Source organism: Penicillium atrosanguineum (genome assembly GCF_028827265.1).
Source record: "Penicillium atrosanguineum strain IBT 20685 chromosome Unknown utg000006l_segment0_segment0, whole genome shotgun sequence".
Lineage (NCBI taxonomy): Eukaryota > Fungi > Ascomycota > Eurotiomycetes > Eurotiales > Aspergillaceae > Penicillium > Penicillium atrosanguineum.
Window position 1 is genome coordinate 1,960,166 of NW_026623138.1, and position 26,354 is coordinate 1,986,519.

The 26,354-nt window shown below is 53.0% G+C and overlaps 12 protein-coding genes across 12 annotated transcripts; 7 read left to right on the top strand and 5 right to left on the bottom strand.

Moving 5' to 3' along the window:
• Positions 1-98: 98 nt before the first annotated feature.
• On the bottom strand, positions 99-1,671 carry N7443_007884 (uncharacterized protein; the record flags this gene model as incomplete). The annotated part of the gene is made up of 7 exons (XM_056887940.1): positions 99-217; positions 274-963; positions 1,022-1,075; positions 1,125-1,321; positions 1,374-1,383; positions 1,458-1,533; positions 1,585-1,671. 7 exons carry the CDS (start codon positions 1,669-1,671, stop codon positions 99-101), a joined length of 1,233 nt encoding a protein of 410 aa, XP_056739631.1.
• A 1,400-nt stretch (positions 1,672-3,071) lies between these two features.
• Positions 3,072-3,950, top strand: N7443_007885 (putative esterase/lipase; the record flags this gene model as incomplete). The annotated part of the gene is made up of 1 exon (XM_056887941.1): positions 3,072-3,950. One exon carries the CDS (start codon positions 3,072-3,074, stop codon positions 3,948-3,950), a length of 879 nt encoding a protein of 292 aa, XP_056739632.1.
• Positions 3,951-4,634: 684 nt separating this feature from the next.
• N7443_007886 (uncharacterized protein) lies at positions 4,635-6,308 on the top strand (the record flags this gene model as incomplete). The annotated part of the gene is made up of 2 exons (XM_056887942.1): positions 4,635-5,573; positions 5,634-6,308. 2 exons carry the CDS (start codon positions 4,635-4,637, stop codon positions 6,306-6,308), a joined length of 1,614 nt encoding a protein of 537 aa, XP_056739633.1.
• Positions 6,309-6,692: 384 nt separating this feature from the next.
• Positions 6,693-7,694, bottom strand: N7443_007887 (uncharacterized protein; the record flags this gene model as incomplete). The annotated part of the gene is made up of 2 exons (XM_056887943.1): positions 6,693-7,558; positions 7,607-7,694. The coding sequence occupies 2 exons, from the start codon at positions 7,692-7,694 to the stop codon at positions 6,693-6,695; spliced, it is 954 nt and encodes a 317-aa protein (XP_056739634.1).
• Positions 7,695-8,500: 806 nt separating this feature from the next.
• On the top strand, positions 8,501-10,294 carry N7443_007888 (SD08430p; the record flags this gene model as incomplete). The annotated part of the gene is made up of 2 exons (XM_056887944.1): positions 8,501-9,891; positions 9,949-10,294. The coding sequence occupies 2 exons, from the start codon at positions 8,501-8,503 to the stop codon at positions 10,292-10,294; spliced, it is 1,737 nt and encodes a 578-aa protein (XP_056739635.1).
• A 622-nt stretch (positions 10,295-10,916) lies between these two features.
• Positions 10,917-11,378, top strand: N7443_007889 (sulfate transporter; the record flags this gene model as incomplete). Its single annotated transcript, XM_056887945.1, has 2 exons — positions 10,917-11,009; positions 11,058-11,378. The coding sequence occupies 2 exons, from the start codon at positions 10,917-10,919 to the stop codon at positions 11,376-11,378; spliced, it is 414 nt and encodes a 137-aa protein (XP_056739636.1).
• Positions 11,379-11,527: 149 nt separating this feature from the next.
• Positions 11,528-12,298, bottom strand: N7443_007890 (uncharacterized protein; the record flags this gene model as incomplete). Its single annotated transcript, XM_056887946.1, has 1 exon — positions 11,528-12,298. The coding sequence occupies one exon, from the start codon at positions 12,296-12,298 to the stop codon at positions 11,528-11,530; it is 771 nt and encodes a 256-aa protein (XP_056739637.1).
• Positions 12,299-12,710: 412 nt separating this feature from the next.
• Positions 12,711-13,400, top strand: N7443_007891 (Yae1 family protein; the record flags this gene model as incomplete). The annotated part of the gene is made up of 1 exon (XM_056887947.1): positions 12,711-13,400. The coding sequence occupies one exon, from the start codon at positions 12,711-12,713 to the stop codon at positions 13,398-13,400; it is 690 nt and encodes a 229-aa protein (XP_056739638.1).
• A 38-nt stretch (positions 13,401-13,438) lies between these two features.
• Positions 13,439-13,810, bottom strand: N7443_007892 (uncharacterized protein; the record flags this gene model as incomplete). Its single annotated transcript, XM_056887948.1, has 1 exon — positions 13,439-13,810. The coding sequence occupies one exon, from the start codon at positions 13,808-13,810 to the stop codon at positions 13,439-13,441; it is 372 nt and encodes a 123-aa protein (XP_056739639.1).
• A 2,222-nt stretch (positions 13,811-16,032) lies between these two features.
• N7443_007893 (uncharacterized protein) lies at positions 16,033-17,691 on the bottom strand (the record flags this gene model as incomplete). The annotated part of the gene is made up of 1 exon (XM_056887949.1): positions 16,033-17,691. The coding sequence occupies one exon, from the start codon at positions 17,689-17,691 to the stop codon at positions 16,033-16,035; it is 1,659 nt and encodes a 552-aa protein (XP_056739640.1).
• A 2,811-nt stretch (positions 17,692-20,502) lies between these two features.
• Positions 20,503-23,660, top strand: N7443_007894 (uncharacterized protein; the record flags this gene model as incomplete). Its single annotated transcript, XM_056887950.1, has 3 exons — positions 20,503-20,575; positions 21,263-22,990; positions 23,044-23,660. 3 exons carry the CDS (start codon positions 20,503-20,505, stop codon positions 23,658-23,660), a joined length of 2,418 nt encoding a protein of 805 aa, XP_056739641.1.
• A 1,076-nt stretch (positions 23,661-24,736) lies between these two features.
• N7443_007895 (mitogen-activated protein kinase Hog1) lies at positions 24,737-26,335 on the top strand (the record flags this gene model as incomplete). The annotated part of the gene is made up of 1 exon (XM_056887951.1): positions 24,737-26,335. The coding sequence occupies one exon, from the start codon at positions 24,737-24,739 to the stop codon at positions 26,333-26,335; it is 1,599 nt and encodes a 532-aa protein (XP_056739642.1).
• Positions 26,336-26,354: the final 19 nt, after the last annotated feature.

The following is a 26,354-nucleotide window of genomic DNA, read 5'->3' on the forward strand; positions in this document are numbered from 1 at the left end:
GACGGAAATCATGCGAACATATACCCGGTACATCTCATCCCCGAGAGGACTACGTGCGGTGAGAATGTTGATGCACCAGGTAAGGTTACAGGGCCCAATCATTGCAGGTAGCGACTGCGCAAGGCCTGGCTGATGGTGCTCATTCGGCTGGCCATGCCTCCATGTTGCATGTTGCTCGCCAAAGCTTCCTCCAGGGCCGATTGTGTAACGCTGGCATCTGCAGGATCCATCAATAATTAGTAAGAAGGAAGTATCGTGAAAGGGAGAACTCACCATCGAGGTCACTAAAGCTGCTACCCATGCTAGGGGTGCCATCGCTAGCCTCTCGCCCTGACGCTGTTGACTTGCGAGAGCTCTGGCGGGGGGCCATCCCGGCTCGATGGGGACTCAATGGGCCAATTCTGCCACTATCCCCCTGTGTGTGACTTGCTGGAGCTCCGGAGCTTATAGAACTCGTCGAAGACTCTAAATTGGCAGCCCTTCTGGTCCCAGATCGATCTGCCATATGTCGCCGTGCAGTAGCAGCACGTTCCGCGTCAAGTCGCAATGTCGCACTAAGCTCTCCACCTGGCCGATCTCGTGGGCCAGGTTCCGTATCACGAGCCATAGGTAGGAATGCAGGAGTGTCATCTTCTTCATCATCATCCTCATCATCACGGAGGCCGGCTCGTTGAGTGGAGAATTTCCCAAAGCGTCGATATCTAGGCCCTCTCCGACTTGAGTCTTCCTCCGAATCGGAATCTTCGGAGCTTGACAAGTCTTCCTCCTCGAGGGGAGGCGATCGCAAGAAGGAAGCCACGGGTGGATTTTCCTTCTTTGTGACTGATGGGCGGCGAACATAGCTTTCCCATCGTTGCTCTCGGCCATCTGTAGTCGGGGTATCATTACGAGATGTATCCCGAGAGTGCTGGAATTGGTTCACTGTGGTCGTTGATGTAGAACTAGCACGTCGGCCAGTGGGACCTATTTGTAGTGTCAGATGCCAGGGTTGTCCCACGTCTTACTCTGTGAAAGGTATTACCTCGCTGGGGAATATCCTTCTGCTGCGATAATTGCCGACTCGGAGCTCGAGGGCCTGTACACATCATCAGCAATACTATTAGACATAGAAAATCGAAAACTACCTGTGCTTATATTTCCTTTCTGAGATAGCCCGGGAAATGCGGTACTGCCTGAAACAGATCCCGGGGCTGGCGAGGGGGAATTTGACTGGGCTGTAGGCACTTTGCGCATCTGGGCGCGGACTTGAGACAGCTGTCGGTCATAAAGCCATGCAGCTTGTTGAAGAAGAAATTGCAGAGTGACATCAAAGTTGTCGGCCCTATGTTATGTCAGAATATCATGCTCCGCATAGGTTGGCGACATGTATTTACAAGGCTTTCCCTATTAACTGTCAGCAATGGCACATCTGATAATTTGGAGAAGAAAGACAATCAAGCACGCATAGAGAGACGTACAGTCTATATCGTCCCCTTTAGATGGTCGGGATAAGATATCCCACAGCTTTTGGTCCTTGAGTGCATTCCATTCCACCTGTTGAGGTCAGAAAAAAACAAATAGAGCTGCTTGGCTTGACAAGCGCACCGGCGGCGGATCAACAAAGTCTTCCCTGGGAAAAGGTAGCCGTATAAAAACTGTGAAGTTGGTGTCGCCTGGATCGCTTCTTGCCATCTTGCTTGTAGTTGATGACAGAACGAAGTGGAGCCAGTGCTGAAAGGTGTTGGCTTTTAGTCCTAAGCTCCCTGATTCCAAGGGGCGGCTATCTTGGCGATATACAAAGAAGACCCCGACGCTTGATACAGAAAGAATCGGGTGTTCAAGTGGCGGAGATGGTTGACAAAGAAGCTATCCTTCCGTGGGGGACGGCAGCAGATGGGAAGGCGAGAAAGTGACGAAGGCCGCTGTGCTCGTTGATTGGTTGATATTGTTGCGTGGCCGGCGATGCGTGGTTTTAATCTCAGCCAAGCAATTTCGATGTATACCAGGGGCAAGACGGGTCCGGCACACGCCATGCGTAGTGATAATTCCACGCACTTCCTACGATAACTATCCCGACCATATATTCGCATCCTGCTCGCGTGACAAGCTATATTCCAACTGGGCTGCCTCGAATCTATATCATTGCTGAAAAACTAAATAGCCAGCTCATATATGGTGACGTCACTGAACTCCTGCCGTACTGTGGTAGTACATACAGAGATCAGCATATAGGAGACTGGAATGTACTAATGGTATACGCCTGATTCCATAGTAAGCAAGGCTTCCGAGAGGATTGAATTCCACCGGCACTTCTTTTGAGCAAAAGCAATTCAGGCATGACGGGAAAGAGCGAGGGGACTTTCTCGGGGTTGGAGGGGAGATCCCAAAATTGCTAACCTCATCTTCGGCATGCCGAGGATCTGGTTGTACTCTAAACACTTCGACCTTACAATATGCTTCACACTTTCATCTTGATCAGGATGTGTATTTGATCATCTTTACTTCAGATACGGGGATTAGTAGCACATATCACCTGCTATTGTATGCACTAGACAGTGTGAGCCATCGTAGATTCAGATCCCTTCCCCCAGGCGATCGGTGGTGGAATATAGGCCAGTCTGGAACCAATAGCTGGTAACGTATACTGACGGCTTCGTGATATTTCAGTATGTCTACGCTGGCTCAACGGTTAATTGGTTCAACCAACTTTGGAACTGATCTGTGTAGGTGAAAGGTGCCCTAGACTCCCGGTTCATTGAGCCGCTCCCTTGCTGGCACTTCTCTCCGGGGCTTTTCTAGGCTACTGACACCCGTGAGATAAATCATCGCTGGTTAACAAGATCCAATCCGCGCCGATTGACAGGTCTAATCTGTTCCAGTCAACGATAACGTGCCGTCTATTTGAGATGAATTCGTGACGCAGTTGAGATTAAAGAGGACGCCTAACCTCCTTAACTCATACTCTTTTCGGCGGAGTCGATTATTTCCACTAGCCGTTATGGGCTGAGTGGGTGCGGGGTGCAGCTTATTATTCCCTGATCTGCCTCAGCCCAATTATCAGATTCCGACCTCCCCATTTCCCATCTTCAACCATGCCTTTTCTCACCTATTTCTATTACAAGTTCCTTGCGACGCTTATGCGCGCCATTGTATGGCTGGGAGGAAGTCGTCCTCTTGCATACCCAGACGAAGTGCGCCATATTTCTTCTCGCGACAGCGGAAGGTCCATTAAGGTCCATGTGTACCACGCAGCCAGCAGCTCGGGTCCATCACCCGTGCTCATAAACTTCCACGGAAGTGGATTTCTTCTACGCATGCATGGCGAGGATCACGAATTTTGCCGGCAGATCAGCGAGCAGACCAAGTACACCGTCCTGGATGTGCCGTATCGACTAGCGCCGGAAAACCCATTCCCTGCGGCGATCAATGATGTCGAGGATGCCATCAAATATGTGCTGGGTCGGCCCGACGAGTTCGACCTGTCCCATCTCTCCCTGTCCGGTTTCAGCGCCGGTGGAAACCTGGCACTCGCAGCATCGGCGACTCTGTTCCCACCAGAGACGTTCCGATCCCTGATCGCCTTCTACCCTCCAGTAGATCTCAGTGCTGATCCAGCCACCAAGGGAGCACCAGATCCAAATGGCCGTGTCATCCCTGTCCCTGTTGCGCGGCTCTTCAATCGGTGCTACCTGCCGTCAACCTTCGACGCGCGGGACCCACGTATCTCCCCGAAATTCGCGTCGCTGGACCGGTTCCCGCGCCGGATCCTCATGATCACCTGCGAGGGAGATTCACTGGCACTCGAAGGAGAGGAGCTAGCGGAGAAGCTGCAGCACGAGGGTCATTACGTGGTTAGCGAGCGCATGAATGGCTGCAGCCATGCGTGGGACAAGCGCACGAGGGCGGGAACCCCGCAACGCCAGGCCAAGGAACGGGCTTACAAGTTGGCAGTGGAAATGCTGAACGAGTAAGTTGCGATATTTCTGGAGTTGTACAGATCCACCACCTATTGTCGGACCCGTCCAGATCAGGTCATATCATCCCGTGCCGCGTGTTGTGCCTGACCCGTTCGTCCGATTCCATGGCTCTCGCCACGTTGGGGCCGCGGCTCATTGCACCCTGGCATCAGAGCAGAGAATGCGATCCATGCATGTACATAGTTAAGGTTGACTGGTGCCGGGCACTAATAGCCAAATGGAAAAAAAAAAAAAAAAATAAGAAAAATAAAAAAGAAATCCCAAACAATAAAATCCCAAAAAAGTTTGTCAGGCAGAGGGGAGCCACATGGAAAGTGGATTAGGATCAGGGTCGCCCGTGGGTCACCCGGTTTCATTTTATTTTGAACCATTAAAATCACGATGCGAAAAAGGGTGAAGTGTCCTGGTCTGTGAAAGGAACCTCCTATCGTTCACCTTGGCTACGGCCTCCTGTCCTTACAGCTCTTTGACTCCCCCTCCAGGCCTTCCGCCTCTTATCCTCCTCACCCCACTACGCCCCCCCAAGAAAAGGGTGGATGCGGTCATTGTGCGCCTTCATCTCGTCCACCGAGGTGCCGTGGACGAGTCCACTCCTTTCCTTCTAAAAGAAGCGCATTCTCTATTCCTCCAATCCATGCGCGCCCTGCTGGCTAGGCGCCCCAGCCACCTGTACACAGAATGGATCCAACACCGGGCTCCGTCCTCGACGAGGACAGGTACCGAACAGAGGTCCTCCAACTGAACTCGTCGGAAGCAGAACAAGCGCGGGCGCAACAGCTTTCCGACGAGGCGCGGTTGTTGGGCCTCAGGGTACCGGAGATTGAATCCTCGACATCCTTGGCCGCTTCGATCGCTTCTGGAATGGCCGATCTCTCATCCCCGGTGCTATCCTCGGGCTCTTCGACGGACCGAAACTCAGTTCAGGATGGATCCGTTACGCCGTCGCACGAAACGTCCTCTTCCTCCCCGCTTGCGCTCGATCAGATCGTCTCGTCACTGTCCGACATCACACTCGCCTCGGCGCGCGTGAAGCCGGGCAGCACACGGTCCCTCGCTTCTTTGTCTACTCGGCCAACATCCTTTTGTTCCAGTGAAAGCCGGACACTTCCGGGTGGATATGGAAGTCATAATGATGGACTGGCGGTGAATCCAAACCGGATGTCGATGCTCAGTCTTGCGTCAGTCGACAAGAAGGAAAAGCGACGAAGCAGCATAAAAAATGCCATTGGGCGCATAAACTTCCGCAAAAAGCACCCCTCGAATGAGATTCTCCCGCCCAATGCTCAAACCAGTGTCTCCAAGGGCGAGACCGGGGTCGACCGACTCTTACTAGAGACAAAGCCAGAACCACCAGCCAATGACGATGTATACCAACGCCCTGTCACCGCTGTCGAGCCTCTTCCTAGGCTAGAGATCCCGATATTCGATAACGAGTCAATGCAAAGAAGTGTGGATGATCCGGAGCTCAGCGCGATGCACGAGCGACATCGCATGGAACGAAACCGCCATGTCGCATTCCAAGACGCTGCCATCAGCACCCTCCGGCGTCGACACCAAACAGCCGTCTCTGAGAGACAGGTCGAGAACAAGCGTCTGGAGGAAGAAAAGGAAGAAAAGGTATGAGCGCCCATCCCCGCAGTGCATTGGTCACATTTCTAACCGGTCTGCGTGTGACAGAACACAGCGGCAGCTATGAAAATCGAAGAACGCCAACTCGCAGTCGAAGTCGAACAGCAGCGCGAATTCGACCGGGCTAAGGTGAACTCGCGTACTCGCATCAAACACATGGAGGGTTATTTCCGCAACGCAAGTCCCCCGCCTTCTCCGGCCGGCGCCGCGCAGCGGTCCTCCGACTCCTTCTCGGGATCCGATACAACGCCGCTCTCGCGTCGCTTCACGCGACAGCAGAGAGACCAGCTGGAGCAACAATACCATGACCACGAGTCTATGGATGCTCTGCACGATGCGCGGATCAAGGTCCTTCGGGATCGCCAAGAGCTCAAGCTGCAGGATGCCATTGAGCGCATGGAACGCGAATTCGAGGATCTCACCCAACAGCATGTGAAGGACGTGGAAGCGCTGCAGACTGAACACCAAAACGAAGAGGACTGCTTCCTGCGGGCTATGGATGCCAAGAAAATAGAGCTTCGCCATCGCTGGCACCTCGAAGAGGCCATTCTGCGTAGCCAACTCGAGGCCCGCAACGGTCGACTATACGGGCCACTGCCTCCGATTCCTTTCGATGCATCCTATACAGAAACCAACGGCTCTGCCATTGCTACGGCTGAGGCATCTCCGATCTCCGCTGGAGATGCGAAAGAAAGCACTGCAATGCCGTCACCGGCGGAGTAGGCTTGTGCTTGATATACCCTCATACCCCCATACCCTCATACACGCATACACGCATACACGTCTACACCCTACACCCTAATGTCTCTTAATTCCTTTTTCTCATCGCATCGGTGCTCCTCACTTCTATACAACTCTTCTCACGCCCCAGGTTTACTCTTCTTGTAATCACGTTTGTCTGCCCGAACGATTTTTTGTTTCCTCGTTTGGGATGTCTATACATATCGCATTGCGGCGGCTCTCTGGTTCCGATGTGCATAGCTTTTGAGTTTGGGATACTACGGCTTCCTCGATAGATAGTTGATTGACCTTGTTAATTAATGTTGCATTAATGGAATTTCGCAAATGGGTATCTCTGTTGTACTAAATAAACTGAACACTCTTTATTCAAGCCGTTGACTGGCCACGCTCTCTCAGTCGGTCCAACAGCGCTTCGATTCTACCACCGCCACCAGTCATCGTGTCTTCCGTCTGTTTGTCTCGGCCTGCATCGCCGATAACTACCGCACGTTCAACGAGGCCAGTATTAGACAGCTTGAACCGCCCAACCCGACCATCCTCCCACTCAAGCCGTACATACCGTGCCTCGACCGCGGTAGATGCCAGAGACATAACCCCGGTCCCCTCCACGGGCAGCGCTCGCTCACTTGAACTGGACAAAGACCCAGTCTCCAACCCCAACTTCTCCCGCAGGAAGTCAACCGCATCAGTCCTCATATGCCAAGCAACCAACTCTCTCCTCAACTCACGCACGAATCCCCTCAAGTCCTGCTTCCTCTCCTGCCCCTTCCACGGCTTCAGGTTCTCACCCTCCTCACTTTCCTCAACCCTCTCCTTCCCAGACCCAGGAAACGGCAAGAAAGCCCCCTCAAGCTTCGACATAGAGATAAACGCCGGAACAGTATGCCTATGCACCCGTAACCTCTTCTCATTACCCCCGCGCACGCGTTCCCGTCTCAAAAGCACGTAATACGGCTTCGCGAATTGACCATTACGCGCGCAGACGTCCAGGCGCACGCCGAGGAGGTTATCATTTGCCGTCGGCGAGGGGTCCTGAAATGGGAATGCAGTCGCACCAAAGGCGATCCGGTAGTGGTTGCATTCGGAGTGTTTGCCAGCCGCGCGGACCAGGGGGGAGAGCTCGTTGTTGATTGAGGTTAGAGCGGGAGGTGGTTTGCGGATGAGTTTTTGGATGGAATGGGCGGAGAGGAGGCTTGATGCGAGGGTTCGTTTGCGCTTTTGGAGTTTTTGGACTTGGACTTGTTAGTTTTGGCTCGAGTATCTTGGGTCTGAAGACTTACTCTCGGCGCGAATTGTGGCGATTGCTTCGTCTTGTTTCTCTTCTTGCGGGTCGGGGGAGGCGCCGGGGTAGCGGGCGGAGTGGTTCATTTTAGAAGAATTGGAGGCGCTGGATACTGGTGAGACTTTTCCAAGCGCACCTGTTTACTCGGGCCAGCGAGTTGCGATATTGGGCGACAAATAGGTCTGTGACAACATGCGACAGCGCGGTTTTGTTTACACCCGCAACCAGCACGTGACCCCGCATCAGCAGCGTTCACAATGCGCTCACAATGCGTTCAGCTAAGACTTCGACTTCATGGGTTGGAAGTTATTTATAATTATCTGATTTTTGATTTTTGATTTTTGATTTTTAGATGGAATCACGCGACGCGAACGTGTTGGGTTGGGCGCATATAGTATCCAAACGTAGAGAATATACTCCGATGCTGTCCAACCTCGCCTATGTAGCGTAGCGACTACGAGATCTCTAACGCGCTGATCTCGATATGCAGGAGCTTTGTGCAACGGGAGAAGCGCAACAAGCTCGCAAAAAGATCCATGCTAGAGTGGGTGCGGACCTAGAGACGACCAAACATAGCAGAGACATCACGGACAGTAACGGATGCAGACCCGCAAAAGGCCAGCTTGCCTTCTCCACGTCTCTCGCCTTCCGAGTTCCACGGGTTCCCCCTCCATTCCACTCGTTCCTGATTCCTAATCCCTAAGGATTCTCTCCTTCGTTTCCTCCATGCATTGCTTACAAACTCGCTTTCACTACCCGATACCGACTCGGTGATCTATCTACTACCCCTTCCTTTGACGCTCGCTCCCTCCCTCCCTGACCCTATACAACACCGATCTCGGTCAAAGACACCAATCTCCACCGATCTGGACCCATTACTCCCTGCCATTCAATGACACGCAAGAACGCCACGCTCGCCCGACGCCGCTCCAAACCGAGCCTGAAAGTTGCTACCGGCCAGAACGGCCATGCCAACGGCAAAATGAACAGCAACATAGAAATGCGCAAGCGCGACACTCCTTCCACCGAATCCTCCACTGAACGAACTGCCCGAGTCATGGAAAGCCACAGCTTCTCCCTCGATAACGACCCTCCGGTCCCTCAGACCCCTCTCATGACCACCACGAGCTTCCACAACCTCCCCGCGAGCGATCGCCGAAATTTTCTCTTGTTATGCGTCTTATACTTCCTCCAAGGCGTGCCCATGGGCCTGGCCACCGGCTCTGTGCCCTTTCTGTTGAAACCATACCTCTCCTACGGCCAAATCGGCGTGTTCTCGCTCGCGTCGTACCCATATTCTCTCAAATTGTTCTGGAGTCCCATCGTCGACGCGGTATGGAGTCCGCGCTTCGGACGCCGTAAGAGCTGGATCACTCCAGTTCAGGTGATTGCTGGTCTGGCCATGATCTACATGGGAAGACACATTGGTGCGATGATGGAGCAGGCCGGCGCGAACAATGGCGCCGGTGTTTGGAATTTCACATATTGGTGGTTCATGTTGGTGTTTTTCTGCGCCACTCAGGATATTGCGGTTGACGGATGGGCGATTTCCCTGATGTCTCCACCGAACATTTCGTACGCCTCGACTGCGCAGACCGTTGGCTTGACGGCCGGACACTTCTTGTCTTACACCGTTTTCCTGGCGTTCAACTCCAAGGACTTTGCCAATCGTTACTTCCGCGCTGTTCCCACCGAGGAGGGTCTGATGTCTCTTGGTGGTTATCTGACCTTCTGGGGTTGGTCATATCTCGTTGTCACGCTGTGTCTGGCTTTCTTCAAGAAAGAGGAGCGCACTAAGGAGCGTGACAGTATCGCGGATGTGTACAAGAGCATGTGGAGTGTTTTGAAGCTCAAGAACATTCAGACCATCATCATCATCCACCTTATCGCCAAGATCGGCTTCCAGGCCAATGACGGCGTCACTAGCCTGAAACTGCTTGACAAGGGCTTTGGCCAGGACAACATGGCTTTGGTCGTGTTGATCGACTTCCCATTCGAGATTATGCTGGGATACTATGCCGGCAAGTGGTCGACCGATTACGGTGCCATGCGACTTTGGGGATGGGCCTTCATCGGCCGATTGGCCGCTGCTGTTATTGCTCAGTTTACTGTGATGATTTACCCCAGCAGCCCCGACGTGCCGTTCTGGTACTTGCTCACTGTAATCTTTGAACATGTGATCTCGACTTTCATGAACACAGTCATGTTTGTGGCCATTTCGGCTTTCCACGCTCGCATTGCAGACCCTGCGATTGGAGGAACCTACATGACCCTTCTCGCAACGTAAGTTTCTTCCGTCGGACCGTTTTTCCTCCATCCGCCATCTAACCTTTGATATAGTGTCTCGAACTTGGGTGGAACATTCCCTCGCTTCTTCATTCTCAAACTAGTCGACTTCTTCACTGAAGCGACTTGCATCCCTTCGTCCACACCTCCCGCCGCCGACACTCTGAAAGATGCCCTCATCACCACCTCCTTCTCATGTGCCCTCGAACCCGAGAAGAACCGCTGCATTAACGGTGGCGGAACCTGTGTGGTCGGCCGTGACGGCTACTACATTACCAACATGCTCTGCGTGATCATCGGCGTCGTTACATTCACAATGTTCATCAAGCCGGCCGCCACTAAGCTCCAGGCACTGCCTCTACGGGCTTGGCGTCTGACGCAGGGTCCAGCACACCAGTAAAGTTGGACACGATCTACCATTCGCCTGTAATAGTATACAAAGGCTATAATTTGCATAGATTGAATGAAAAAGAAATTAGATTCCCTTTCATCATGGAATTCCCTCCTGGACCCGGAAACCAGCCTGCAAGAAGTAGCAATACGCCACTCTCAGCTCGAACTCCGTGTCTGCAGCAGCCCCCGACCCAATAATAATCCCCCATTCGCCATGTTCCTGAACCCCCAGTAACCTCATCCTTGCCAATCCCAATTCTCTCTCGAGTCCACTCCAGGGGCCGATCCAATCGTATCGAACAGAACCCCTGCTCTTTCCGCCAAGATCTTCTTTTGCAGACCCCTCTTACACCACCTGGTTACCTTTTGATTTTTCACTCCGCTTTGATGTCTGGATGATACGATCCTGTCTCTGATGCGAGTCTAGATTGTGCTGTATTAAGTGGGGTCTCTTGGGCTTTCGGTCGCAAAATTGAGTGTCGGGCCAGGGTTCAGCTTTGTATAAAGTGGTCCCTGGATTTGCTTTTTTCGATAATTCCTTGTTTCTTCTGAGCCTGTAACTGTCATCTCGTGTCATCCGGTTTGATTCCACCTGGTTCTTTCTTGACTCTCGCTCCGTCCGTCTCAAAATGCATCCCCTCCATGTCTTCCTCGCCCTCGGCGTATCAACAGCCAACGCCCTACCTAGCTTGAACAGCCGTGAAGTCCTCGCATATAGAAGCGTTTGTACCTCTGTCTACCCGCTAATCCACCAATCTAATCTTCAATAGTGGGATCTCCGCCTCTTCAGTCAGGCAATCCCAATCTGCAATGTGAACACCTCTAATATCGACTTGAATGTCTTCCATCGCTATGGGGCGAAGGACCGCTCATGTGAGGCACTCGATGGCGCGTACAATACGACGACTGTGAAGAGTCTGTCGTGGAAGAGTCCGAATGAGAGTGACTGGCATGATCTGTGCATGTTTAGTTCGTCGGATTGTGATGCTGGGAGCTATGTTGGCAGTATTACGGATGGGTGGGAGATGTGTTATCCATTTAGTGGATGGAGTGGGTTTTCTGTTGTATCGCATGGTAGCAAGTGTGTTTGAGATGGGTGGGTTTGGTATTTGTACATAGTTTGGTGACCTGGCGTATATGATAACGGGATGAACAGAAGATCGGCGACATGTCCTGTTTAGTCCTTCAGTGTAGACTAGTACCACAAGTCGGAAACTTATCAGCCCTATCCTGGTAGGGCTCATACTTCATCCGAAGCTTCCATAACCTCCTTCACAGCCCGATCCAGTATGAACCGCGCATATCCCTTATGCAACCTCAGAGTCCAAGCCGGGACAACCTTTTGCACCACCTCTTCGGTCACAACTTCATAATCATGACTCGCCGCAAACCTCACTTCCACAGAGGATCCCTGCTCAGGAGCCTCAAACGGTTCCGAAACACTCATCTCATGCCGTCCGCCCGACATCAATCGCCATGGATAGCCCCATCTGGCAATCTTCTCAAAGAATAACCGCTGCTCATCGGGAATCCTCCATGAGATTAGAAGTCCATTGGCATCACGATCCGCGCCGGGTTCGCGCTGGACGGACAGAACACCGTTTAAAAGGTCCCGTGGAGATCCATTCTTGGGTCCGAAGCCGAATTCTGTGTTTCCCGAGTCTCCGGATGCGAATGTATGCTTAGTGAGGAGACCGACAAGGGAGCCTTCTAGACGGAGGATTTGGCAATGTAGGACGGCGCGGGCCCAGGCGATTTCCAGGTCTGTTTGACTTGGACTTTGGGCGAGTGATGAGAGTTTCTGGAGAGGTATCTTTGCCGCGAAAATGTCGGTGTATGCGGCGCGTTGTGTGGGCATGTCTGGTGTGAGGAGGAGATTGCTTGCTCTTCCTGTTTCTGGAAGTTCCGGGTATTTTTCTTCGAGATGGCATAGTCCGCGGTGGATGCCGTATGTTGTTGCGGCGCTTAGGAGGGCGAGGTAGCCGAGTACTCGAATGGAGCGTTTTACCATGATAGATCTGGTATGGAGCTATGCGTGGTAGTGGTTTTGGAATATCATGGGCCAGAATGCTGTAAGAGCCCTTATTCGCAAGAGCTACGGTGATCGAGTCATCTGGGCAACTAGTAGTTCCATAGGGAATTGAGGGCTGAAACTATCGGTTCCGGAGTGGGGTGATCCAGGATCAATCCGTCCAAGACAAATTGACATCTGCTGTTAGAATACACCGTTTTCGGTACAATTTCAAGTTCAAAACGCTTCAAAGGGTAGAATAATAGTTCAAATCGTATATCTAGTTGACAACCGAGCAGTGGACCCGCACCGATCCGTAGATCAACCTTTTTTTCTTGTCGCACCGCCACCCGATGATCGACCTTCAAGCTCCGACACCAACCTCAACCCAGAAATCTAGAGTATCGGAGCCATGGCATCAGCACACACAGACTCGAGTTCCGCCCACTCGGCGCCTCCTTCCCCGGCAACCACAATGTCCGCCCAAACTGACATTGTAAACCCCGCAGTCGACAACTCCCTTGACGACATCTTCGGTTCCTCCCCAGAGCCAGAGAGACGATCAGAGATACGCGGCTCTGAATCAACAAACGAACCCTCCGACCTCCCCTCTCTACGCCGGCAACATGTCACAACTGGCTACCGTGACGGTGTCGCAACATCTAAAGGCCAACACGTCCAAGAAGGCTTCGACGCCGGCTTTCCCGTTGGCGCACAGCTGGGTATGCGGGCAGGCACAATCCTCGGAATTCTAGAGGGGATTACGCGTGGACTGGAAGACCGCTCGGTCGTGAAGAAACAGGCGCGGGGTACGAAGGAATCCAGCGATGCGGGGATAAAAGCGCGTCGTGCGACACGAGAACTGGTTCTCAAACTCTATACGCAGGCCATTGCGGCCCTGGACGTGCAGAGCGTGTTTACAGGCGAGGAGAACAATGAAGCAGGGGAGATGGCGGAGACAACACTAGGTCGGAAGGGGGACAAGGTAGTCTCAAAGTGGGAGGGCAGGGTTGCCGTGCCTAGATGGGAGGAGAACATGGAGACGCTGGAGATGAAGGAGAAGTCTTCAAGCCAGGAGCAGGGCGCGGGGGAGCGCAGCTGAGGGTGTCTGTTGTGGGTTTGAGAACTACATCTCTACATCTACGGTGGCTGCGAGCCGAGCAGATCGTCGCCTGTTCCCCGGGGGAAGATGCACGGCGGCGGGCCATGTCCTACCGGGTTGTTCCGCCCGTCGCCCGTCCCGGGGTCTGCACGATCGTCCTCGACCTGAGACCGACCTAGACCTAAACCCAGACACCGGGATGGAGGTGCTGGAGCTGCAAGGACCATGCAGCAGAGCTGGAGGATGGGCGGTCCGGACGGGAAGGCTCGGTTTGAGAAACGGTCTTCTTTCTCCGAGACAGGATGGGGATCTTCGTGGGCGTAAGGGATCGCTGGAGTATTTACTCTACTGTCCCTCACGGTGGAGTACGAGGGCAGTGCAATTGTCACTGCAGTTGGAGTTTCTGTCATTTGCGAGTCCCTCGAAAGCGACCCCTCGAGGGTTGAAAGAGGCAAATGGGACGCATGGAAAGATCGAACATGTCACCTTCATCCACGTCAAGCGGCTACGGCGAGGGCCGAACGGCACTCAGCCGTGTTTGCTCGATTCGGCCCATGTGGACCCATGGAAACAAACTCCGATAGACCTGAGACCACGAAGCCGATTCTCGGGGATGCCGCTTTCCTGCCCGTCCCTGCGCCGCCCTGCCTTGCAGCCGGTCCGGACTTCCGTGAAGAAATGGTTCCTACCTTGGGTTTGCTTTATTTGCCCCTAACAAATAGGAGTGAAACATTGATTGGAATGTTCATGCTGGTCCTACAGCGGCTGCGGTAGAATCTGATATGGCTACGGGTGATATCAGATTATCCTACCTTACTCTAGTAGATATGAAATCAAATACGAAGCGCGTTTGAAATTCAGAGAGGTCGAAATACGAGGTACCACCTCTTCACACGGCCACAACCTCAACCGAGGCAACTTAGCCCCGTACTTTTTGCGTTATGCGTTGTGCGTTGTGCGCTGTGTTTGCGGAAGCTGGACCGGCACGCAAGGGGGTCGTATACAGCGAGATCGGGCATCTCGGCCCTGCTGCTTTAACAGTCGGGGTCTCCGACACTTCGCGGAACAATAGTACGTTCAATAAAACAGCAAGAGTTTGCCACGGAACTGGAAGTGGAGATCCCATGGATGCCTCCTTAGTGATCTGTATACACAGTACACTCCCTAGGCTCCCCACTTGGCTCGCCACTGGCTCCAGCTGACGACTTTTTCAAGGGAGATTCAACCGATTGCGAAAGAATCCTCACTAGCATGGCCGTCACTACAAGAAAATGTAATCCTAGAAAGAAAAGTAGAGATTGCGTAAAGCTACGCGAAATGTTCCCAAACAAACAGCCCAAACACACTCTTGATGTCGATCACAAACAGGCTCGCCGGAACGACCCCCGACCACGGAATCGTACTTTCTCCTCCCTAGCTGTTGAGCCTAGGCTCTAGGCTCCAGGCTCCAGGCTCCCGAGGAAAGCAATCAACATGCAACGCAGCATCCTTGGAACCCGTAAACCTAATCACACACGTACGACGGGGCCCAGTACCAGGGATCATATCCCTGTCTGTCGACAGGTCCAGCATGCAGGGTACTTTCTGACCTGACGTGGGGCTGTCAACCTGGTGGAGACGGTGGGCCAGCTCGTCTTAGACATGCTCCCAATAGATGGGAATAGTGGGATGCAGTGTTTCTATGGAGGCTACCCTTGCCCTGGGGTTCAGGGCAGTCTAGGTTTAGGTCTAGCTAGGTCTAAGCTGGGTCCAATTGACTCCGCCCAGGGGATTGACTCGATTTCCGTGGTGTTCGTTCCAGGGGAGCGTTATCTGGGGAACTATGTGAGTTCTTCGGTGGTCTCGCTTGGTGGTATCCTCGAATACCGGGGTATCGACGGGGGCTTCTAAAACTGCGTTCTAAGTTTGGGGTGCTGGAGATGACGACCACATTCCCAAGATCGGATCGACATTCACCTAGACAACATGGAATGGGGAAAATGAGAGAGTGCCATTTGACATTTTTATTCCATTCATTGTATCATTGGGTAATAGTTCATAAAAGTTGACATGCTTTTTGTGTTGCGCCTGAGATGCAGTCTTGAGATGCGTACACCGTGTTCCTTTGTATCATTATTGTAGGTCACATTGAGAAGAAAATGAGATCGGATTTTGGAAATCTTGAGGTTTGAGAGAGAAAAGGAAATTGAATTCAAGAGGGTTTCTTGACTCGTACAGATTTGGAAATCATAACCATAGAAAGACATGGTAATACAGCGCAGAGAAGTAAGATGTGGAAAACATGACCACGTAGAGAATGGCAGGGAATAACCCGAAAATTGGAAACAGATTAAGGACAGTGGGACCGCTGGTCGTGGTTCATGGCCGTGAGGCTTTCATGTGATTTCGTTGATGATGAAATGAACATCAGTTAACGTGGTGAGTGGAAATCATTATCATTTGGTGGGTGAAGACCGGTGGGAGCGTAAAGCGTAAAGAGTGTGTGCGTGTTCATAGTCGTGGAACATATCGCGATGGAACATTTAGGAAATCGTTGCAGTGATCGTTGAATTGCAAGGCCGTTGTTGGATATTCTCGAAGCAAATTGAAGCAAAAACACCATCCATCCCCGGAACGCCGAATATTGGGTACATCAGATTACATCCACGTTTTTCGTGGTTTTGTGGCAGTTCAACGAGCGCAGGGAGTCAAGCATACGGCGAAAGAAGGGGCGCTGCTCGGTTGGCTCGATGATTGTGGCCTGGGATTGTTGCTCGTAGCACATTGATGTGAGCTTTTCCTTGTCAGAGCTTGTGTACTCGGGGGTGTCGGAGCGCTGACGACGTCTTTCCTGTGCTTGGAAAGCTGCCGCAGCCGAGCGGTCGATATCAGAGTCCCGGGTGTTGGAATCACGGGTACTTGGGGGAGAGCGGGGCTTGATAAGGGATGTAGTAGAGGGTGCCACAAGGCGGAGAGTTTGGAGGCCGTACTGGGGTCGAAGTCCATCACGGCTGATACTAGGTCGGTCAAAGCTCATGCCGCGGTAAGGCTCCGGGACGGGCTCATCGTCGGGCATGCAAGGGAACCTTTCAGGGAGCTGATCATCAAGCATTGCTTGGTGAAGCTTAGGCTGAGACTTGGCACCACGCAGCTTAGCACGGCTTCGCACCTTTCGCAAGGTGTCAATAGGTCTGCGGGAGAGAGATTTGTGTCCAATGGACTCGTTGTCCGAGTCGGATTCCCAAACCGACTGCTCGCAGTAGACATCCATAGTCGACATCGAGGGACGTTCCATAGAGGTGGCAGTCCATTGGCGAGAGATAGGAGGAGAGCTAGTACCAGGGCTAGGCATAGGGCTGGGGAGTTCGTTGGCAGGGATGAAAAGAGCCTGGTCGAAGTGTGTGGCATGCGGCTCCATAGTAACCGGATTGATCAGGCACGGGGGCGAGATCATAGACGGATCCAGCGGAGGGCGTGTTCCAGGGCCGGACTGTTTCCTTCGAGAGCTGTGAGAGCTTGTGCCACGAGACAGGTTGGGGAGTGTAGGATGCGCTTTCCTCCGGCGAGAGGACGAAGACATGCCGGATGTCTCGTACTTCATTGTTATAATAGCCGAGTTGGCGTCAGAGCTAGCAGTGGTAGGGCGACTCGCGGCCTTCGGGAATGAAGGCACAGGAGGAGGCGGAGGAAGGGAGTATTTGGGAGGTGTCGACGCAGGAAGATAAAAGCGTCGAGGTTCCTGAGCCTGACGAGCGTGCTGGTAGAGCTTCTGGGTAGCTTGCAACACAGCCTCGGGACAGGCAGGAGAAGAGTATGTAGAGGAGAAGGAACTGCTTGGGGTCAAGTCCGGGGTAGTGCTCTCGGTAGCAACGGAGCTGAAGGAGCCGTGGCTACTGTGAAGTAGCCTGGGTTCCTCGGTGGAGGAGGTGTAGTGATGGAATCTCAAATCGTTCTCCAGTTCCAATTGCGCAATGGTAGATCGGTTAGGACCGTTGTAGTTGCCTTGGGAGGCGAAGTCTTTCCCGTTGGTCAGGGAAAGCGTATAGTACTGGTTTGTATCCTGACTGTATCTCTCATCGCGAATGTCCGGAGTATAGGAGTCAGCCCAAGTTGGCGTCGCGGCCAAAGACTGCTCGAGGTAGAAAGGGTCTGCGTTGGATTCCTCCAGCACCTTGGTTCCGGCCTTGGGATAATAGCTGGAAGCTCGCTTGGCCGGTGATGGTGATGGCAAGCAAATGGTGGTTTCGGATCTGTTCCGGTCTGGGTACAACGCGTCCACTTCGCCCGGACAGTAAAGGTCACCTTGAGCCATGGACTAAGATCGCGATGCACACACAGATGGACACGAGTCGACCGTTGGGAGTTTCAAGGAAATCGCATGAAAAGATCGTCAGGCTCAGGGGGAAAGGGAGTTGCCACCGGAGTTGGAGTGAGGAATGAGAGGGTGAGAGGGATCTGTTTATACAACCAAAAATAGGCCCCAGGAGCCGGGGTGGAAAACAGATCGATGCATGCCAATGCACGTCCGGTGTAAACAAAAGGACGGGGGGCACAGACCTGACCTTACATGACGTCCCCTTCCGCCTGTAGGGATGAGGTTGCAGCAAGGACCAACTCCCGGGTTCCCAGCAAGGGCTGGCGGATGTGCTTTCCGTGCAGCAACATCCCGTCCAGCGCCCACAGTGCAGCGCAAAAGCACCTTGCCCGTGCATGCTATGGCCTATCCTCGTCCTGGTGAGGCCTGAACATTGAACTGGCATGGACCGGATATCAGTGACACGGTCATCTCATTCATCCCATTCGTACAACGCGAATGCGGACTTGGCGATGGATCTCATCTCATCTCATCTCATCTCATCTCAGCCGACCGACAGCCAACAACCAGGAGGCTGGGACCCCGAGTAGAAATGTGAGATGTCAGGAATAGACGAGTCCCGCGGATTATGATCCGGATCAGCCACGCCCCCACTGATCCGCCTGTGGCTTTGACGCGGTCTCTCTGAGCCTTCCTCTCATTCCATACTTGGGAACCGCGCAACGGCGTGCACCACGGTTTCATCGTTCTATTGCCCCGGTCGTACACCCACGTCATGCCTTTGGCCTTTGTGGCTGGCTCGATTGCTTCATTATTCCCCAATTGTCGACTAGCTAGTCTAGGCAGTCTTGTTACCCAGGTACTTGTGCATCAATTGATGTTCCACATTGCGTGGCTAGTTGTAGATCACGACTAGGCCCGGGGATGCAAATTGCAAATGCACCTACCGAGTAGTTAGATCCTAATTTTTTGCATCCAGGTACTTGGGCCTACGACCAAAGTACCCGCCAAGCCGAGGGAGTCACTCGTACACGCGCGACTAATCACACAACCCCAACTCATCGTTTATTGGCGCGCACGAACATCCGATCGGACCAATTGTCTTTTTTGTAACATGCTGATTTTTGAACGATGATTGTGCTGGCTCCTAATTACCCGTCCCATTCGACCTGAAACCAATTCTAGATCACCTGCGCCGTTGACTCGACAACTCCGTCCCCACATTCCAATCAAAAGTCAGTGCTGCATTGCATCCCGCTACGCAGACGGAGCTCCCCGACGCAGCCCCAGCTGCATAGACATATATATATATATCTACGGGCTGCGTCCCGGCCCCTGATCGACGAGGTCTCGATAACTTCCGGGTCCCGATGCACTCGGTGCATTCGGTGGTATCGGAGTGCCACCCTCGCTTTCCGCGATCACATTCTTCAGATGTTCGGGTTTGGAGTATTGCAGAAGTCCCATGTAGAAGCTTGCGATATACGTTGTTCCTCTCACCTCCCAGTCTAGGGACGATCTTGCGATTCAAGGGTGCAAATTGAAACTGCAAATCCCAAATCCCAAATTGAACATCTCCCTACCACCCTAGCTGGAGATGGGGGTTCAGGAGGAACCCTTAATCCGTGACCAGGGTCATCGAAACATTGAAACAGCTGGAGAACCCAATCGCACGATCTGAAGGCCCGAGCCTCGGGACGCTGAACGGGATCCCCGAGTGCTGTCTCGAATGTTCAGTGCAGGTTTGGCCGGAATGCATCCGCGACCCGACACGATGGAAAGGAGAGAGTGAAACACATCTCACACAGCTGTGAACTCCCGGCGATCTCTAATGTCCTGCAGCCTGCAAGGCATGCGTGAAACCTACCTAGATATTGGGTCCTTCTCTCCTTTTCTCGATCCCCGGGAGCTGCTCAAGTGCATCCGTGATGCAACGGGACTTCTTCCCCTGAGCCTATTCCCCTTAGTCCATTATAAATTGTCCGATGTTTTTTTCAATACCCTTGCATTTTCCGATTAGAGAAACGGTCTGGACCGAACGTTCGCGCTTTGTTTATCGCTCTTATGTTTCGCGTTGTATTTGTTTTGAGGAGTTTCCTCCGGAAATTGGTGTCGGTCAGGGGACTGTGAGGGGGTCCCGTCTTCCTAGGTGGACTGCGTTGCTCTAGGGATTCATAGATCCAGCTCCTCGCGAGCTGAACTAGTGCTGGAGCCGGAGCTGGAGCTAGAGTTGGGGCTAGAGTTGAGGCTAGTCCAGTAGGACGTCATCGGTCATCGGTGTGGGGTACGGAGAAGGTGTTCGCCAAAGCGTCAGAGTTCCGGAGCTGTCAGATCAACTCAGGGGTGAGTTAAGAGATAGAGAGATTCCAGGTACCTGGATAGGTCTTGAGCTCCGTGGTCGCGATCTGGTTCCTCACACCCTTGAGTGTCGGAAGGTCAATCTCTTTGTGTGGGGAAAGCAGTTCGTTCCATCAATCGAGAACCAAGGGAAACACTGGATCCGATCCAGACATTCGAGATTCGCCAACAGGTCCACAGGTTCGTGTTTTTCCCGGTCTGAAAATACAGACCTGAGATTCAAACCCTGAATGATAATGGGACTATTCTCGATGATATAATGATCCAATGGTCTACAATGGATATAGTACCACCGTAATATATAAACGGCACTACCGGTGTCCGACAGCCTTGCCAGCGCATCACTTTGCGACTTCGTCTCCCAGGGTTCCGGTATACCCAGTACATGGACCTGGGACTCGTACCTTAGCTGTATTTCTCGCCTCGCCTCGCTTGAGCGTGACACCCAAAATGGAGTACTATTCACCCTCACTGGCACGGCTTTCGCTGGATCGTGGATCGTCGATGATCGTAGCCCTGGAGTGTACGAGATTCATTTTCATCTCCCCGATGTTTCCTACTTGGTAATTTCACTTATAGTGACTCTTTCCTCAGACTCGAGTTCAATCCTGATCGCCTTTCTGTGCGACCGGCTCAGCCCAGCTGCAGGTACTTATTGAAGCCGTGCTTCAGTCCATTGCGCGACAGTCAGGTTCTGATCTGAAGGCGATCCGAGGGGCCCGAAGAGTCAGGCAGGGAGTATAGTAATTATCCATTGGTGCCTCATTGCCTCATTACTTCACTGCTTCAGTTCAGTCTCAGGCGACAGAAGCTACAGTCTGAGCGTTGGGCATTCCGGCCGTCATTCGCCGGGAATTCCCCGTCTGAGGCTTCCATTCCATTCAACCCGATCCCGCACTGGCCATCTTTATCTTTCCTCTCTGCAAAGATTTTATTTCTGACCAGAAGCTGCATTCGAGCGTCGGTGCAGTTCATGATCCGAGAGACACGTTTGGTACGCTGCAGCAGCGGCTGCGGCGACCCCAGCCATCTCAATTAATCCAGCCACCCTCTCCCCTACGCTCTCCTCTTCCCTTCAATTCTACTGTTCTCACTTTGATTTTCATTTTTTTTTTCTGGGGTTGAAACACAGTTTCATTTACACCCTCCACGTTTGTTGCCTCCAATTCCTAATCGGCCTCTGCGATCGCGATCCGAGGCTCAGCTTTAGCTTCAACTTCGGTGACGCAACACCTCACATTGTCGGCCAATCTTTCACCGTTTGACCAGCCTTTGCCAGAGGTGTCTCGCTACACTCACAGAGCGTCTAACGAAGTCCACGACATTTACGACCCTTCAACGCTTACGACCTTTGCGGGGCAACGCCAGCAGCACCCTGTATCTCATCCTCTTTCCTCCCATTCAGTCGATCCCCGTCCCTCCTCAGCCGCAGACTCTCGTCGACCTCTGCGTAGAGTTCGTCGTGCCCCAGAGGCCCGCCAATTACCTCACCGTCGAGCTGTCTCACTAGACGTTACAGGTGGACAGCCTCCGCGACCCCAGCCGGCGCATTCGATCCCGGCCCTTGTCAACCCCGATCCTAGAAACGCAATTGAGGTACTGCCTCCGGCTCTATCAGAAGCGCAAACTGACGAGAACGGTTCGACCGTCGACGACCCTTACCAGCTCCTCAACAGCTCGTATTGGCCGCAGAGAAACACTGGAGTCTCGTCGCGCACTGCATCTGCCATTCTCTTTGCGCTCGAGGAAGCCATCCGTCGCCCGTTCCCATTTACAACAGATTGGGACGAAGCGAATGCTTCTATGTCAGATATGGTAGGCGTTGCTGGTCCCGCTGGCCCTGCCGGCCCTGTCGGCAATGGTCGCGCTCAGAATGGTAACCCACGTGCGCCCCAGGGCTCATCGCAACCGCCCAGTGGTGTGCGCACTCCCACAGATATAATGAGACAGCGTCGGGACAGAGAGGCCCGTCGCAAAGCGGAACAAGAAGCTCGCGACAGAGAGCAGGAGGATTTGGAGAGGCAGCAATTGGAGCAAGAGCAAGCACAGGCTCAAGCTCAACGGTATGCTGCTGATGTTGCCGCGGAGCCCGTCCCTCAGCGCCGCGCGAGGCCTCAGCGGGCTCCAAGGGGAGCTGAGGTGCCTCCCGAGGCTGTGGTAGCCACGACAGGAGCGGCGCCTCCCTTTGCTTCAAGCACGGGCCCTGCGCCGACTGGTGAAAGGATCCAGTATCAGGTACCTTCTGGCGGCGTAAACATGAGCCAGCAGCGACCACCTCAATCGTCAAGTCAGCAGAACTTGGGTGCTGCGCCACAGCATGCTCGCTCTCAGAGCGCAGCAGCAGGGACTGGCGTCCCTACAGGGACGCCTCGTTTAAGCAAGCCCACACAAGCTCCCCCAACCAGCCAGCCTGGTGGTTCTCAGACCTTGCAACAACCCAAACGAGCCACTTTCCCGCATGCATTCGAACGCTGGGAAACCCTGTCTTCGCATTGGGAGGGTTTAACCAGCTACTGGATCCGGAAGCTCGAACAGCACAATGACGACCTGGAGAAAGATCCCCTCAGCCAGCAGTTGGCTCGACAGATCACTGACTTATCAGCCGCCGGTGCAAATCTCTTCCATGCCGTGGTAGAGTTGCAGCGCCTTCGTGCATCATCTGAACGCAAGTTCCAGCGCTGGTTCTTCGACACCCGTGCTGAACAAGAACGAGCCAAGGAGGTGCAAGCAGATCTGGAGCGTCAGCTCACGACCGAGCGCCAGGGCCGTGCCGATGCATTCGCAGCTGCACAAACTGCCGAAAAGGACAAAACCCGTGCCGAAGATCTTCTCCGTGAAATGAACCGTGAGCTCAAAATCTCTAAAGAAGAAGCTCGCCGCGCATGGGAGGAACTCGGTCGTCGTGAACAAGAAGAGCGGGACCGAACCACCTCCCTTCGTAACGGAGAACCCACCCTCGTAGGGGGGTTCAAGTGGTACCCATGATCCAAGGCGTTCCAAGCCGACACACCAGCCGTCCACCGACCCGTGAAGGCCCATACCCTGGCGGCCCAACTACCACATCAATGGGCACAGAGTTCCAAAACAAGCCCGCCGAAGCATCATACTATGACGAAGCCCCGCCCATGTCCCCAACAGGCTCCGACCCTTTCATTGAAAACCAAAAGCAACAGCCAGCCGACCCCAGCAAACCGCCGTACCCCATCCAGATGTATGAGCACGAGCCTACAACCTCGTACCCAGGCCCCGCGACCTCCGAGGTCGACGCGCACTCCTACGTCGGCAGCTCCGAGGCCGAAGAAGAGTACAACCGCTACCCCGGCGAATCCCAGAGCCAGCCCTACTCCTACGCACAAGGGCCTCTCTCAGAGGGTAGCGACGAGTACGACCAGTCCCCCAACGAAAGATACTCCGCCGCAACAACCTCCGCGCCCATGCCCCCAACGACCGCCGACTACAGTGGTACCGGCTGGGGTGCTGGCACCGGTTGGGAATCCGTCACTCCCCGACACCGCCATCCCACACGCCTGAGCGATGTCCTAGAAGAAGATGAACGCAGCCGAACAAGTCCCAGCCGCGCTAGCCAGGCGAGTCGCAGTATTCTGTGAATATAGCCAGGCTGTTTTGTTCTAGGGTTTCAAAACCACTCCCATATTTTCCGTGCTTTTGTTGATGCATATGAGAGGGTGACGTGCACATAGAGAAAAGGGGTTGGGGTTGTTTTTCTCGCATCTGGCTCGAGCGTGATTTTTACAGTTTGACCATGGCCTTGACCTTTCCATATTTTGTTCTGCGGTTACTTGGGTGGAATCGTGTTCGATTTCGGGTCGGGTCGGATTCCCCGTTTGTTTCCATATCTTTTTCCTTTTATCTCTTTTTCTTTAGGTCTCTCGTCTCATATCCGCTGCTCTGGCGTTGATCTTTGCGTGCGTTTCTTTCTTTCTTTCTTTTGTGATCTAGTCAAATAGGCATAATTATGATCTTTATTGCCAGTCTGATGTTCTTGTGTAAGTTTGTTCCGAAGTTGAGGAGATCTTCCAGGCATCTGGATATAATAGTCAATTTAGATGCAAAGTCCTGAACTACCCAATGTTCTTTTCAATCAAGCTTTGTTTTCACCTTTTCTGTGTATTAGTCAACCCTGGGGTGTAATGGGCACAATAAGGAAGATACTTTCAAGTCGTGCCCGAATGGCAGACCCGACCTCTAGGTCTCTATATCTACAATTCTCACTCGCTCGCGATGTCGAAGACCTGCTCTGTTATGCGTGGTGAATAGGGAGACGTAATGATCTTGGTTTCGAAATGGTGTGCCTCAGACATATATATTTGGGACACCTCCGACCGACTGTACCATGATCACCACTTGAGCATCTGCTTTCAGATAACGAGTCCAATTGGTAAAGTGAACGCTACATAAATTGTTCAGCTAGAAAGACCCTCTTTATCAGTCCGTGTTCATAGGTTCGACCAACACGGAGAGGGACACGTACCTGGGGACGTCACCCGTAAAGGGAAGCCCTTGGTCTTACAGCCCTGATTGCCATTTTAGGTTATTATGTTCTGCCCCGCGGGCTGGACGTGTAAAGACGCGCATCGGTTGAGTACCCCTAAAGCCCGACAACATTACCTCACCTCGCCTTCACCCTAGGTCCTCCCAATCCACAGAGAAATCATCTCCGACCATGGTTCATATCGAGGAACTCCCAGTCGAGGTCCTCTCGCAAATTATGGGCCATCTTGTGGATCCGGAAGACCATAACCCCTCAAAGCTCCCGGGCCTGGACGCTCTGAATAAGGACGATGGCGAAGACGAAACCCACAAAGATGAGATGGAAGATATTCGAAATGCCTGCCTAGTCTCGCGGAAATTCTGTGACATTGCCCAGCCGCTCATCTTTCGCGATTTTGAGGATCTTGATCTGGACGGCGACCTACGCAATACCATTGCTTTTGCCAAAGCCATCTATGGCCGTCCAGAACTCGGAAACTATGTGCAAAGTATAGGCTTCATGCCCATAATCCCAGAAGAGGCAAATTTTCGGGCGCAAGCTGGCATTGGCCCTGAATATTCCGAGTTCCTTCATGGTCTCATCAAAGACCTCCAATTGGGCGACCAGGAGAAAAGCTGGGTTCAGATCTTGAAGAATTGCGACTTGGGCATCATTGGAGCATTGTTGGTGAACAAGACCCCCAATCTTCGCGACCTGCATCTGCCGGCCGGCCAATTCTCCATCAAGCCAATCGTCGATCTCATCAGTAGAGATCCATCTCTTTTGTCCAACCTTGAGTCATTCTGGGTTGAGAGCGACGTTGAAGACGCGGGTTGGGATATCGCCACTTTCGAGAAGCTCCTCACTAGCCCCCACCTCATACACCCGACGTTCGAGTACGGCAATCTTCTCGACAAATCGTTCCCATCTACCTGGAAGCCTCAAACATTGAGTGCCCAGGAACTGGTCTTCCACCACTGCCACATTGATGGCGGCGCCATCCAAAAGTTCATGAAGGCGTGCAAGAAAGTGAAATCCTTGATTGTTCAAAATTTCAGCGTGGATCCTCAAGATGGTCGACCTCCAACTAAAGGAATGACCCAATTTGACGCTGCGCAGGGCCTTAAAGCCGCCCTCTTGCACAAGAACACCCTTGAGCACTTCCACCTTGAGTACGATGAATACAGTGCCAAACGCCCGAAGATTGGCTCCTTCCGCGACTTCACCGCACTGGATATGATCTTCATCTCACACTCGATCGTTCCCCCTCACCCTACATTCTGCCGCTCGCTAAAAGAACTCCATTTCACCGACTGCAACACATCTGTCCGGGAAGTGGTGAAGAATATCGCGGCAGACTGCAAGAAGGGTCTTTACCCAGAATTTACCAAGTTCAGGGTCCTCTCTCGGGATATCACCGCGCCTATTAAACTCCCCGGGCAACGGGTTCCACAAGGACAAACCCCGGAACAATGCTTCCGCAGTATTCAAGATATGTTTAAGGGGACTAAGGTGGACTTCCAGATCGTTCCGTATGAGATGCCGGACTTTGACGATTACGATTCCGACACGGAAGATTATGAAGACGACGAGGAGTACCCACCTGGCCTGGCAGGACTACTTGGAGGACTCAGAGGTCCGGGAGGAGGAGGAGGTACCGGGCGCGGCCCAATGCCACCGCAGCTTTTGGATATGATTATGCAGCGGGCAATGCAAGACCCTGAGTTTGCCCACCTCGCTCCACGAGGCGGTGATAATGATGACGAATGGATGACTGATGGCGAGGACTGAGCCCACTAGTCTAGTTGAT